The sequence below is a fragment of the Vanessa cardui genome, chromosome 23, assembly GCF_905220365.1.
Source record: "Vanessa cardui chromosome 23, ilVanCard2.1, whole genome shotgun sequence".
NCBI classification, from domain to species: Eukaryota; Metazoa; Arthropoda; class Insecta; order Lepidoptera; family Nymphalidae; genus Vanessa; species Vanessa cardui.
Genome location: NC_061145.1, coordinates 3,397,959 through 3,412,864, shown reverse-complemented (window position 1 = coordinate 3,412,864; position 14,906 = coordinate 3,397,959). Strand labels below are relative to the sequence as shown.

Below are 14,906 nucleotides of genomic sequence, written 5' to 3'. Positions count from 1 at the left end.
CATTCCCGAAACAAGCGTTTGTTCTCTAGTGTTAAATGTTCATTCACATAGACCTTTTGAGTAGAACCGGATATACCCAGTTGGTCGGCGTTAAGTCTTTTCACTGAACGGCTTAATGCCAAGACATTGTCCCGCAGCATCCTGGAGGTAAACTTCACAATAATGTTCTTGGGTCGGCTATCTTTCTGGTCAGCGTGAGGGACACGATGTACAGCAACGATATCTGACGCAAGTATCTGTTGGTTAATAACTGACCCTAGGCGCATCATGATATTGATGAGGTTTTCATTGCGTTTGTCTGGCACGTTCACAATCTCGATATTACACTCCCTTGCTTGTTGTTTCATTGCCGCTAACTTGTTCTCTAACTTTTGTATATAGCCGGGTAGGTTACTCGTTAGTAAAATTTGACTTTCAATAGTGTTTAATTTTTTATCCAGTAAGTCTTGTCGCTGGTCAACAGCGCATATAGATTTATCAACTTCTAAAAATTGATTTGTTAGGCTTTTAAAAGATTCTTTTAGGCTAGCGTTATCGGTACGCAGTCCTGCGATAGCAGTATTTATTATGTCCAAGGATGAGGATATCTTCGAGAATTCACTCGCGATGGTGGTCTTCAATGACGCAGAGATTGACTCAGAAATAGTTTTATTAATTTTACTGCTTAATATAGTAAGCTGATTTTCAAACTTTTGTTCAAGCGCCTTTATACGCAAGTCGATATCGTCGTGAGGCAGTTTGCGCTTACGAGCATTAATAAAAGAATCATCTAAAACTTCCACGTCATTGGTTGGTAAGTCCGGGTTAGATGCAAATTTAGGCGTTGTGCACGAAGTCATAGTTTCCACAATAGAAAGTACTTAAACGCATAAGCTTGAATGAGATGAAAAATTGCAACTGTCCTTTAGCCTCGAGGGGGTGCGGTATGTCCCTCCGCTGCAATGTTCTTACGATGCAGTGCTAGACAGTGATAGCAACTAATATACACAATTTTACAGCAATCCACTATTTTGTAAAAGCATGTAATAATGACACTTATAATTAATATGCACAGTTTCTATAATTGGATGTTTATATATTTAAAGCAAAAGAAATAAGGAATAGCACGTCTACTCTCAACAAGTGACCGACGACGAATGCGGTATACACCAAAGGAGAAATATGATCTAAGGTTTTGAGCACATTACGACTACCAATAACTAAAGCCTGTGATTTCGTAGGACTTAGCACAAGTCTGTGATTTCGTAGGATTTAGCACAAGTCCGAACCGCTCAGCCCAGCTGTGTATACGTCGAAGATCTTCATTAACCCCGGCAATAGCTGTTGTAGCATCCACAACACTAAAGTGGTGATACAATTGTAGATCATCAGCGTAAAGATGAAAACCCGATTTCAGATTACACCAATTTGAGTGAAGCTCACCCAATTGAATGCTCTGCGAGCGTCCTCGATGATCAGACTCGAACCAGCTACACGAAGAGGAAGAAACATTTAATGACCTGAGCACGCTTAACAGAACGTCGAAGTCTACTGAGTTAAATGCATTACTGAAGTCAAGTAATACGACCATAGTAAGCTGGCGATTGTCCAAAGCGTGTCTAACGTCTTCTGTTACTTTTAGAAGGGCTGTTACAGTGCTGTGTCCAGGCCGAAACCCAGACTGCCAAGGATTCAGAAGACGATTAGAGACTAGATATTGTGCTAACTGCTCATGAATGATATGTTCCAGAACTTTAGACAGGAAAGGAAGGATTGAAATAGGGCGATAATGTAATGGGGAAGTAGGGTGGATATTTTGGGTAAAGGAATAATACGAGCATTTTTCCATACTGACGGAAAGGTAGATGAGTTAATGGAAATATTAAATATATGTGTCAGTACTCAGGAAGAATAAGAAGGATCATTCTGGAATAAATCAGGTCACAACCAATTGCTGCTGATTTAATGGACATAATGTGCCTCTTCACATCATCTTCGGTAACTGGCTATTGAGAGAATGAAGAACATAGCGGTGATATAGATTTGGATAAATCCGAAATGGTTTTGGTTTTTGTGAAATCATCCAAAGTAACAGGGGATGTGGAAAAGTGTTAGTTTAATGCATTCAGATCCACTGAATTGTCACCAGAAAAAGGAACTTTACCAATGCCGAAAGACTTTAGGAAACTCCAGACCTGCTGGCTGTCGGAATTGTCGATAGTGTTGTGGATGTACCTTCGCTTAGCTTCGCGACATAATTTATTGCATCGGTTGCGCAAAAACCTGTACCGGTCCAAGTTATCAAACGTTGGAAATTTCTTAAGACGAGCTTTAGCTTTGTCGCGCTTAGTCATCACAACAAAACAACAACAGCCTGTAAATTCCCACTGCTGAGCTAAAGGCCTCCTCTCCCTTTGAGGAGAAGATTTGGAACATATTCCACCACGCTGTTCCAATGCGGGTTGGTAGAATACACATGTGGCAGAATTTCTATGAAATTTGTCACATGCAGGTTGCCTCACGATGTTTTCCTTCACCGCTGAGCACGAGATGAATTATAAAGACAAATTAAGCACATGAATCAGCGGTGCTTGCCTGGGTTTGAACCCGCAGTCATCGGTTAAGATGCACGCGTTCTAACCGCTGGGCCATCTCGGCCTCTAACCGCTGGGCCATCTCGGCCATCATTAGTCATAATTTCCCTTATACTGCCAGTAATCAAGGGCGCAGGACGAATTCGAATACGTTTAACGGGAGCATGAACGTTATACAGATCATTTAATTTCGAATTAAAAACTTCAACTTTTGAATTCATCGTATTCTCATCAAAGACGCAGGTTATTAAGGATATTATCTAAACTGGAGAAGTAATTAATATGGATAGATGGACTATAAAGAACACCTAGAAGTGTTTTGGAGTGGGCTAGGACAATTTCAAGAAAAAGGAATTCTGCTGATTCGGAGTATTGGGTGGGTAAGGATAATATAATTTTATAGGGAATATCGCAACGCAAATAAATTGCTACACCACCACCACCTTTTCCAGTACTGTCATTCCTAATCAACTTGTATCCAGGTAGAGTAAATTAAATAGAAGAAAGCGAAGGCTTTAAGAAAGTTCATTTTTACATTTCAATTAAAAGTAATGATGTGACGTCATAATGGTAAGAAGTGTCAGCTGCTTATCCAATTTAAATCATGATATCCTTTAATATTTTAATTCCGATAAGTTTTCGTGGGCCCAACCAGGACTCGATTAATGGGTAGTAGTCGGTAGACCTAGGGACTTCGCATGAACCAGAGCTGACAATAAAACCGATAAAAGAGGTCGATCATACATTATAAGAAGAACTAATTCATTTATAATCTTACCCCTCTCCATCACTCGGTTTCAACGGTAATCTTGCCCCTAGATCAATTGCAGACGCAAGGAAAGTTGGATACAAATCTTTGCTGCTCTCCGTCCATAACTTCGTTCTTAGAATATCTTTAAGGCGTGTCATTCTGAAAAGATTTTATAGGCAATTTCATACATTAACAGTGTAAGCCGATTTTTGTACCCAGTGATTAGGAGACGATAGTTGCTCATAAAAAAGTCGCATTTGGGACAGCTCCAGCCGTAGATAAAAAAATATTAAGTTGCTATGATTTAATAAAGAAATAATTTTAGAGTTAAAGTTACTAGCCACGTATAGAGCGGCGTTATTGCTCTTAAAAAACTCAAATGTTAAGTGCGAACAGGCGTCCTCAGTTTGCAAATATATTAAATAAAAACAAAACCTGTCATAGGTTTCGAAATTTATAAAAAAAAAGTCGAACAATCGCGATATTTCTCGTGATACCTACTGGTAAAATTATTTAATTTTTAATTTAATATACTTAAATGCCAAGCTCGATTCGACAATTTGAAAACCTACCTAAAGTAAAAAGTCTTTGTGGCCAAACTAAGAGCATGCCGCCCGATTCCAAAGACTACTCAACAAAAGCTACTCTAACTACTCAGAAGATATATGTTGTGAATTCATTTACTCCCATAAATTGATTTGAGGGAATTTCAACCCTCGCAGAATGATTAGGTGACCACGGGCTTTGATTTCTTTTGAAAGTACGAGAATGCCAAACATTGCAACTTCCACACCTTGTCTTTACACTGAATCACGAATTTGCTAATGGAAAACATTCAGTGACAGTTTTAATAAGCAATGACATTTTAGAAATAAATTTACGAAAGTTCTTGAATGAAAAATATTTTTTATTGAATCAATTCCATGTCAACATGGAATTTGCGCCTAAGATCTCAAGGTCTATTATAAAACAAATCAAGTTAGCTCGAGCCTAGCTGAAGAGCAATGAGAATACAAAAAAGCCACAACAATGTGTATCAACTTTTTCTAATTATTTACCTGTGCTCATCCAATAAATCTTCGACATTTAAATTGTCGATTTTTAATTCAACCTCGTGCTTCGCCATATTCTCCTTGGGTTGAACTTTGAGATTCAAAAGTACTCGTTGTGTTTCATAGTCTTGTCTGTTTAAACCGATCACTTCCAACTGTAATTCATAAAATATTTTTAAGACTCAAAATTTTCGAAACATTTTTTTGACTGTGAAATAAGAAACTATAAATAAAGATAAGATGTCTACTAAGACATGCCTGTGTAGACTTATGTACAGTCAGGGTAACAAACGGTTCGCCACCTTAAGGTCTATTTTCGTGTGCTCAGTATGAGCGATAAACTGCTTTACCGATCGGGAATGACATATTGGGTCGCAACGATTTCATGTTTAGATTCAAAACGAACTAAGAGTTTAAGACTTGATAAAGGAGTGGATTTGAAAACTGACGAAGGTTTTCTTACTCTGACTGTACCATCAGGTGGCCCATATGCTCGTCCGCCAACCTATTTCATAAAAAAAAATATTTCGTACACAGCTGATTCCTAGTCGTCATGGAATTCGCCATTATTTATTATACCTGTTTGCAGTTAATTACATTTAGTAATAACTGCTTGCATTTTTTTTATTATTCGGAATATTAGAATGTCGTTTATGTTTGTATTTTTTTATTATAGAGCTCATAAATCAGCTAAAGTGGAACTGTGCAGATACGGAACTGGCAACACCGAGCAGACTCAAGCAGATAACAATAGTAACAAAAGTGTGGGAGTAAGGTAATTAATTAACACTTTATAAATGTGATAGTAAGTTTGTCTTTCTCTACCAAACCAATGAACCGAATTTGATGAAATTTGGTATGAGGCAAACTATAATTCCAAAGAAAGACAAAGTTGGATGATGATGATAGTCTTAATATAATTAAAAAAATAAGGGTTTTTTTTGAACATATGATTATTGCGCCTTCTATAAATATGTACTATGGTTTATTTTGCGTATGAAACGCAAACCGAAATAGCAATTACATGTTTAGGAGTTGCATGCGTAGGTTTTATCACAGTATAGTAACCGTATAGAAAACATTTTAGATATTTGTGAGTATTATACATTTCTAGTCAAATTTACATAGTCAATATAATACATATTAATCTGTTGATGCCTTTTTTATTTGAGCGCCTGTGTAAAAACCGCCTATGGGTTTGTAAACCTCACTGAAATGACTACATTGCTAAACTTATAAAACGTATTGTCATTTAAATGTTGATAGTCAAATGTTGAATTGTCATCATCATCCTCCTGCCCTTATCCCAATTTTATTTGGGGTCGGCGCAGCATGCCTTCTCCTTCCATACTTCTCTGTCAGACGTCATCTCACAAGTAACATTCTTTCTAACCACATCTTCTTTCACACCATCCATCCATCGTTTCCTTGGTCGTCCCCTACCTCTATATCCATCCACATCCATGCTCAAGGCTATCCTCACAATATTTTCCTCATTCCTCCGCATTACATGCCCATACCATGTTAGATCATGAATTTTTACTGTCAAAATAAATCATTATAACCTTCTTTCTCTATTTAGCATGATGTAATAAACAAAAACAAGACAGTTCTTTTAATTTTATTTAATAACAAGTACACTGAGATTACATTAAAATTTTTAACATTTTTCACGTCTTTGTTACAACTTTGTCATAAGATAAAGTGATCTGCTTCTAACAAATTTAAGGCAAGTTACGCACCTCACTACGTGAATAATTCTAAATAATTCATTTATATCTTAAACATATAATAATCACAGTAAAACTAATCATAGCTTTAAAAGTTAACTGATCAAAAATATGTTGTTAGCGGCATTAAATTAATAAAGAAAAAATATAATATGCGAATTGTAAGTATTTACAAAACAATATGTAATTTAATTTGAAATCTAAATTCATGTCTTCCCTATAAAGAAACAACACACTTTAATATGGCAACATTTTTCAACTGTCAAATAAAATAAAGATTCCACACGTAACATTTTAAAGATGCTAAAAGTTTGTAATACGTAATTAGAATATCGAAGTTAACGATATGCTATCGATAATATCGATACTTTAGGTTAAAAGTGTCAAAGTTTAAAAGAAAAGTGTACACATGGAGAGTTATCGATACTATCGCTTACAACTTAACTATCAATATATATCAATGTCTAACGATAGTCGACTATCGATATACAACACTAATATGGAGAATAGAGGTGAAAAGAAATATCTCATAATACTTCACCCGATTTTTTTTAAATCGAAATGCATTACATCCAAATTTTATATTTTTTTCAAAATGGCGCTGCTAAAACTAGAAATGACTTGATATTAACATTTATGCCATTATTACTCGGGATTTATAAATGTCATTTGCAATTTTATTTAAAAATAGCGCTTCAAAAATATGGATGTCTAGCTTTCACTATGTAATTCCGTTTTACTGTATCGATAAGTCATCAAAATGTCATACATTTTGATAATCCATAATCGTCAACAGATGTTGCTAGTTACATAATATAATTGCAATAGTTTGATCAGTCACTTTAAACATAAATTACATAAATATAATTATGTTTTAATTTCAATCATACTGACCAAAATTTACATGGATTATTTATTCTATCGTAACAATTAAATTAAACGACAAAACTAAGACTTAAAATTAAGAATACACTACTTTGTACTAGATCTAAAGACATAACAATTTATCACAATTTTGAGGTTTTATATTTTATTTAATAACATATTAAAATTGTGTTCATGCAACTGGTATTGAAGCAGTTCTATTTAGTGAAAGACTGAAGGTAAACTGAGTTCGTCATTATTATAGCTTATAACAAAGAATACATTTTTGGTGCAGCTTAAAAATAAACTTTTTTTGAGTGTTGCCATTGGCATTGTAAGTTGAAATAGTTTGTTATTGGAAATAATTTAGAGGCAAGTTCCGTGTTAAATTAAATTAAACGTAATGGTAAACAACTGGGTAAATATTATTATTTATAGCACTACGTTTGTTAAAAGGTTTAATATAACTTTTTTTAGAAAAATATATGTTTCATCTAAGATATTTAAAAAACAAAATCTGGAATGACTAATTCAATGGTTATATGCTTAAAATTTGTAATTCCAATAAATACTTTTGCTTATTCTACCGGTTTCCAGCAAACGACGGCCCGCATGTCGTCGGGGGCTTTCCCGAAGGTCCTTTCTCCGTTTGAATCCACGTACTGGTTTATTTGGTAATCCAGTAGTGTTTGGAAGCCAAGAACGTCAGTACCTAATTGCTGTAATTAATAAATACAATTTTGATTTAAAACATAATTCAAAATTTAGAGAGTTCGAAATTTAAATTTGACATTGTTACGCTAGCCATTGTAACATTATGACGTCACATCGATAGTAAAAATCGGCTTTGAATGACATAATTATCATAGAAATGGAAAATGAAAATAATATTAACTTTAATAAAAAACAAGAAGTAGATCTTAAAGTTAGTGACAGATAATAATATAATAAGAATATGCATGTGAGTTTTGTTTCATACAAATTCTGCCACAAGTGTATTCCACCAAACGGCATTGGAACGGCGTGGTGGAATATGTTACAAACCTTCTTCTCAAAGGGAGAAGAAGGCTTTAACTCAGCTGTGGGAAATTTACAGGCCGTTGTTGTTGTTATTGTTGTATGCACGTGAGTGGTGCTGACCTGGGTGAGCGGGCTGGTGTTGGTGGTGAACACTCCGCGGAAGCGGCGTTCGCGCGCGACGCGCTCGGTGCCGAGCTCCAGCGCGCGGATGGCGGACACGTTCTCGCGCGCCGACAGCTCCGCACCCGTCGCCATCATGAACGAGTGCAGGATCGCGCCTGCGGAACGCTTGCTATGAGCACCAGCGACATCGTCCACCTCATCATCGTCCATTGCTGGACACATTATGTGTCTTGTAGCACGCGGACATAATCAGCCATTCATGGACATAACATGTCGATTACTGGACGGCTAGATATAGACTAGATGATTATGTATCTCGTAGCAGCCGGGTGAGTCGCTTGACTTTGACTAATTTTCAGTCAGCACCCATCTTGCGTATGACATTACTGTACCTAGTATAAGGTTCTTCTCACGGACCGAGCATTATAATCTAGTGTCCCGGTTGGACGTTATAAAATATGACATTCAATTTACTAATATCGATAATTTTTCAGAACAAATGATTATATACAACGAGTCAATCTTACCCTTTCCTTCAGGCAGCATGGTGTCCCTGACAGAGCCCTCGACGTATTCGAGGAAGGTCATTATCTTGGCGAGTCCACCACTAAGTTCGATGTCGGGCTCATCGCGCGCGTCAAAGTTCAACGCGACCGCTACTGGTTTGCCGGACTCTGTGGACAAATAATAATATTGATAGTGATATTTTTTACCTTTGATTTAAATGGTTAGCATTTTTAATATACACTGTAAATTTATCTACATCGTGGGAGATGTGCAATATGCTGAACTGCTTGCATCCTTCTCTTGCATATTTAAAGCAATGCAGGCTTAACACATTCGCTGTGGAACCATTTTTTCATTTTTTTATCCAGAGAAATCTATGTTTTTCTTAGCCGCACCGCAAGCGAGTCACATACGAGGCGTATTAGACCTCGGTAAGCATTGAGAGGGTCAAGTAAGACTGGTTTGTCTAAGAGCTCTCACCGTCTTCCAGCACGAGGCTGAGCCCGGCGGCGAGGAGCGGGTCCCAGCACGCGCCGACGCACAGCGCGTAGTCGCCGCGCGAGATCTCGTGTCTGACGAACTGCTCCAGTTCTGCCTTTTCGTAGAACGACGATACTATCATCCTGGCAACGAAAAAATTCAATCAAATTATGCATCTATATTTAAATAGACTCATAACAGTATTATAAAATCTTCTGATCTAATATGATTACTCCTATTTTAAAATAAATGTTAGAACTTTCCTCCTGGCAAAAAAAAAAAAGTTTATATATGGTATTTACGCTAGTTGAGTGCGAAATATTGTGTCAATTTCACTTTTAAATGAGATGTCGGAAAGTGATATAAAGGATACAATCATCAAAATAGCGTATTGCTTTAAGAAAGTTTTGACATTACACGACTAAATATTCTTTGGGATAAAAAATAAACCTTTTCGAAAAAGAAGTACCTACATAGTACAAACAGATCAGTATGTATTGATTCTACGCATGAATAGATGCGTGATTTTTCACTTGTAATTCCTAATTTAACTCTAATTGAGGCTGTCATTGACCTCTTAATACGGTAATTGACATTTGACAATGTTCGTGAATTAGACAATTTCAACAATAGCATGTTCGTCGTTCCTATATTCTATTACGCACAATACATATGATTTACTTGTCTTTTTAATGTAATAAGAATAATTATTTAGCTGTACTTGTTTAAAAAAATGTTATTCAAATTGTTTTATTTTATTGAGCAAAGTAACAGCTCTCTATATGAGGTCAGAATAAAGACCGTTTAAAGAGTAAATTCTAAGAGCAGGCGCAAGAGATGTTAACGACAAATCTTGTAAAAACTACTAATGGATATTTTTTTTAAATCAATATTAGGTAGATATCTAAATTGACAAAAGACAAAAACATACGCTACACCGTCGTGTTGTTACTATATCATAGCTTTAAAACTTTGGTTGAGAAAAAGGATTTTGGAAGAAGAGCCAATAGTTTAAGGTTCTAATTATTCATCCAGGGATAAACGTCTCGAATATAATATGACATGTAGGTAAATGTATAGGAATAGAAGACTTATATTTATTAATAATTTTATTCCTGATAATATACTTATTATTTTCTCATACATTTTTGGAACAATGGAATCCATGTAAATAACGATGATTCAAAGTGTCTACGTCCACGCTCCTAGAAGACCGGATGTCGGATGTTACCGACTGACTGACGACGTTTCACGGTTTGGATTTGAATACAATGTCTACTCACTCGATAACTCGTTCCTTGTGTTCGTTCCTCATGGGCCGGATCGTGAACTGCTTTCCTTCGCCATCCCGTGAGCTGTCAGCGTCGGTCGTCAGGTGGGACAGGACCTCGCCTAAGTTGTTCGCTTCTAGGAAGTCGCTTATTTCTGTTGGGAAATTAAGGAGTTTAATTGATATGTAGCTTGCCAAAATAAGTAGGTATTTGTAGAACTTAAGAAGCAACAAAATCGTAGGAAAAATTTTAAATTTAGATCGATAAAATAGTCAGAAAGTACACGTAGAAGTTTATATTATTTCCGAGACATTTTAATACGTATTTTTTACATTATTGAGCAACCATCTTTTGAATTCTCAAGTGTTTGTATTAAAAAGAAATCGTAACGATAAAATTTTGCTACATGTACATATGTATATCTACTAACCGAAAAGAGAATATATTTTTCCGTACGAAACTTAGAAGCTTAGAAGATACTGCACTTACCGATGAAATATCCCTTGTCTCTTAGTCTCGTTATCGTGTATATCGAATTGAGGGAATTTCCTCCCAACTCATAGAAGCCAGCTCTTTTGGATATGGCGCCTCGTGCAGCTCTGCCGAGGACCTCGCCCACGGTCTCGAACAACACCCTCGCTACTTCCATGTCGTTTGGATTCACTCCTGTGTAGTCTATTTCCAGAGGAATTGACGTATCGTCTGAAATTGGTATATTAGTATGAAATAAAATATGTTGACTACCTACTTATAATCTGCAACGTATGAAATTTAATGTAAACGTAGGAATGAAGTTCTTGAAATTGAAAAAAAAAACGGTGTTGTACAAAACATTTAAAAAAAAATACAATTTCAGTTCCAACTTTGTCTTTTCCCAATAAAAAAACGATTATTTGCAACAAAATGACCGAATTGAAACACCATTTCACCTATATCTACCTTAGTATATCTATGTTTACAAAAACATGTATCAATTATTAGCACTATTTGGAATAAAACATAAGAGCATTTACTGTATGTTTCATTTTTTAAATTCCGCACATATTTATGACCTGATTATGACCATCTCCGAAAATTAAACAAATTGTTGGTTTTTACTCTTAATAAGAACTTTAAACATCACGATTGTATAAAGTCGAAAAGTACGTTACTTCGTATTTACTTATATAGCAATGCGAAGGAGTCATCCCAATTAGATTATGTTTATTCCAAAATTATATTTATTTAAAATTCAATATCATGTTTCTAAAGTCTATAAGGTCTTGGTGCTTGGACCTATATTTATAAAAAATACAATCGATCGCAACATTACAGCGAAATAATAACAATTATTATTCTAATCATCGTTCATAAAATAATTAAAGTTAATTGTTAAATAATCAATATTAATTGATGTTTAGCATAAATTATTATAGAGGTTAAGATTTATTACTTTATTTTGAGATCTTCTTTAAATTTATAGCGCATACAATAAAATCGTAATTGCAGAGTTTCTTGTAGGTAGTTTATGGAATACATTTATTCAGTTGGTGCATTTTATTCTACACTTTAATAAAAATGACTATTTAGCTCGCGTACTGGCATAAAAACCGAAGATTTACGTTTTTGGTTTTGCCCATTTTTTATCTAAAAATTATTCGTTAAACATTTTTACAGTAAATACCTATTTCGAAAACGATTGTGAAATATCTAAGATATCGTGAATTTCACATGGGTGTAAACATATTTTGCTTATTATAACTGCTTATTGTTGCTTATATACAAAAATTTTAAAAATAATAATATCCCTATCCTCCATTCTATATAATTTGAATCTTAATTGTATTCTACAAAATATTTAAAAGTATATAAGTACGTTTTATAATGTCCTTTGGGGATAGGTCTGTTCATCGGTCAGGTATAATAATAGTGCAAATCAAGTTTTTTGGGAAAGAAAAATTGGAAGAGTTGCTGCAAAGTTTTGACATCCAGGAAAACTGGTAGTACATTTTTATGGGATCACTGCTTAACGTAAAGACAACAGGACGTCTGTCAAGCGGGTATCTATTTTGAGGTATAATATACATCAACTCACCGTTATTGTTCGTGTTCTCGTACATTTTAAGCAGCCCCTGACGATCGACTTTGCCGTTGACAAGGAGAGGGATCTTTTCTATGACGATCACCTGAAATTGATTTTCATGTTTAGACTATTTTTGTTTCACTAAACAAGCAGATTCCACCTGATGGTGAATCGTTTTTAAATATCTCCAACATATGAGGACGTAGAATGCATCCTTCATACTTTACGTTGCGAATTATCTCTTATGAATTAATTAACATTCGAAAAGCTACACGAAAAGATCATTTCAATACTATTTAGACAAATTGAATCTAAGGATCAAATCTACAGAAGTTCCATTAAGTTTTGGGTAGTTTTTTCATAATTCATATCCCATATTAAGAATTCTTGAAAAGCATTGGGATATTTATGCATCAATACTAAAATTTTTGAAAAACCTGGTTCCCAGATGTATTAAAGGATCGGTAAGCCTTGATCGGGGAACGATATAATTATCAAGTAGATTGCAGAGTGAGCAGCGAGATTTTTCGTAAACAGAAACATTCCTAAAAGAAAATTATTATCATGCGTAATGTTTTCATTCTTTTAATAATGGGCAAGATTGAAGAAAATGAATTGTAACAGTTTTTAATCGTGTATATAATTATTTCATCAGCACAAACTTTTTGATAAACAACGTTTTCACATCTAAGATTAGTTGTGTAGATAGGTACATCATAATCATGCAAAAATATAAAATCAACTTCAATATAAATTTCGGAATACCTATTCTTCAAAAGCGGAGTTAATACAAAAAGTAATGGACTTATTTTCATTGTAATAACACTTCAAGGACTTGAATTAATTTATTAAGAATTGAATAAAACATCAATTAAAAGTATTTTTGCAAATTAATTTTAATTGATATTTTGAAGCTATGAACAATCGCACGATGCACACTTTATTATTATGGCTATAAAAACTAGTGTATCATTAATGATTTTATTGTTATTGGTATCCAGAAACTTTAGAAATTTACTTTGACTTTGTTTATATCTATATATAAATAAAAATAACAAAATATAATTTACATGTTTTCCTTTCGTAATCGAATTATAAATATTAATGAAATGAAATTAATTGGATTAAATTAATGGTAATTACATCTAAAAAACTAACTGTGTAGTCTGGATCTTGTTTACTTACAATGTAATCCGACGTAGACCTAAGGTCTAGTAAGTCTAATAGGACTCGACTAGACAAATTCACTACTTCTTATTAAATGTCTTATACATCTAGAACTAAATTCTTATTTTAATTGATTCAAAAATCTATGTTCACTAGTCAAGTTATTACCTTCTACGTAAATTAGTAAAGGTAACCTCTAAAAACTTACCTGTGGTATCATATAGTTCGTGAGTGAGTTTTTCAAAGCGGATTCGATATGATGTCCGGACAGTCTTGCATCCGGTTTCACGGTCACGAAAGCCAATATCTCAGGGTTGCCAGTTGTTAATCCGTAACAGAGGACAACAGCTGTTGAAGAAGTTATAGATGAATTAATATTTTAAGAGGAGCATTAGAAAAACATGCTGTTTCATTTCTTTATTCAAATATGAAATCCCTTAGTAAGGCTTTTTGCACACAATATTGGGAAGATACCTCATCATCATATAATCTATCACCTAATAATTATACATAGTATTGTTGTGTCTCGGTTTGAAAGGTGAGTAAGCCAGTATAACGACAATGGGCAAAAATCATGTGTCAAGTTTGGAGGTCTGGTTATCTAAGAAATGGCGAAAATGTCATACGGTGCCAATGTCTATAGGCTATGTTATATTAACCATCATATGGCCCAATTTACCGTTTATCTATCTATGTCATAAAAATATATATATGCAAACATTTTACGTATAACTGACTTTGATGTAATAGTAAGTTACCTTTGTCAACACCCTGGATGGCGTTGACAGCGCGCTCGACTTCCTGAAGGTCCACTCTATGTCCTCTGATCTTTACTTGCGAGTCTGTTCTGCCAGCGAACAAGATGAGACCCTTGTGAAGGATACCGAAGTCTCCAGTGCGGTAAAGACGGCCAAAGTCTATAGTACAAAAATGAAAAGGGTAAAGTAAAATTTTTGATCTGCAGTATTATTTTTATTTCATCTGATCTCATCAAATATGTTGTTCTTTTTACAACAAATGACTTTTAATCGGTGTGATCGGTTTTACAGTTGTGGTCAATTATGATTTACGGTTTTATATTCTAAATATTTATGTCATACCAGGATGTGCAGCATATGGGTTGTCGCAGAATTTTTCTGTTCCCTGTCCCCCCACGTAGCCTCTCGCGAGGTTTCTTCCAGAAACCCAAACTTCACCCGGTTCTTCTTCCCTTGATGGATTCATTTCTTCATCCAGGAGATAAACAGCACAGTTATCAAGGGGAGCACCTGGTAAAAATGTAATAAATGAAATCAAATTGTTAGAA

General features: G+C 34.9%; 2 protein-coding genes across 2 annotated transcripts in view; one reads left to right on the top strand and one right to left on the bottom strand.

Moving 5' to 3' along the window:
* LOC124539782 overlaps window positions 1-5,152 on the top strand; it is a 57,851-nt gene extending 52,699 nt beyond the window's left edge. Inside the window, exon 11 of the transcript XR_006967096.1 lies at window positions 5,053-5,152. The gene's annotated coding sequence lies outside the window, so the exon portion shown is untranslated. The remainder of the gene's footprint in view (window positions 1-5,052) is intronic.
* An 832-nt stretch (window positions 5,153-5,984) lies between these two features.
* Window positions 5,985-14,906, bottom strand: part of LOC124539665 (mycosubtilin synthase subunit C) — a 74,149-nt gene continuing 65,227 nt past the window's right edge. Inside the window, exons 8-17 of the mRNA XM_047116980.1 lie at window positions 14,701-14,868; window positions 14,359-14,517; window positions 13,809-13,948; window positions 12,446-12,536; window positions 10,861-11,073; window positions 10,384-10,525; window positions 9,101-9,243; window positions 8,641-8,787; window positions 8,111-8,268; window positions 5,985-7,689 (exon numbers count right to left, since the gene is read on the bottom strand). Of these exons, the coding sequence (XP_046972936.1) occupies window positions 7,549-7,689; window positions 8,111-8,268; window positions 8,641-8,787; window positions 9,101-9,243; window positions 10,384-10,525; window positions 10,861-11,073; window positions 12,446-12,536; window positions 13,809-13,948; window positions 14,359-14,517; window positions 14,701-14,868 (1,502 nt within the window). The 3' untranslated portion in view covers window positions 5,985-7,548. The remainder of the gene's footprint in view (window positions 7,690-8,110; window positions 8,269-8,640; window positions 8,788-9,100; window positions 9,244-10,383; window positions 10,526-10,860; window positions 11,074-12,445; window positions 12,537-13,808; window positions 13,949-14,358; window positions 14,518-14,700; window positions 14,869-14,906) is intronic.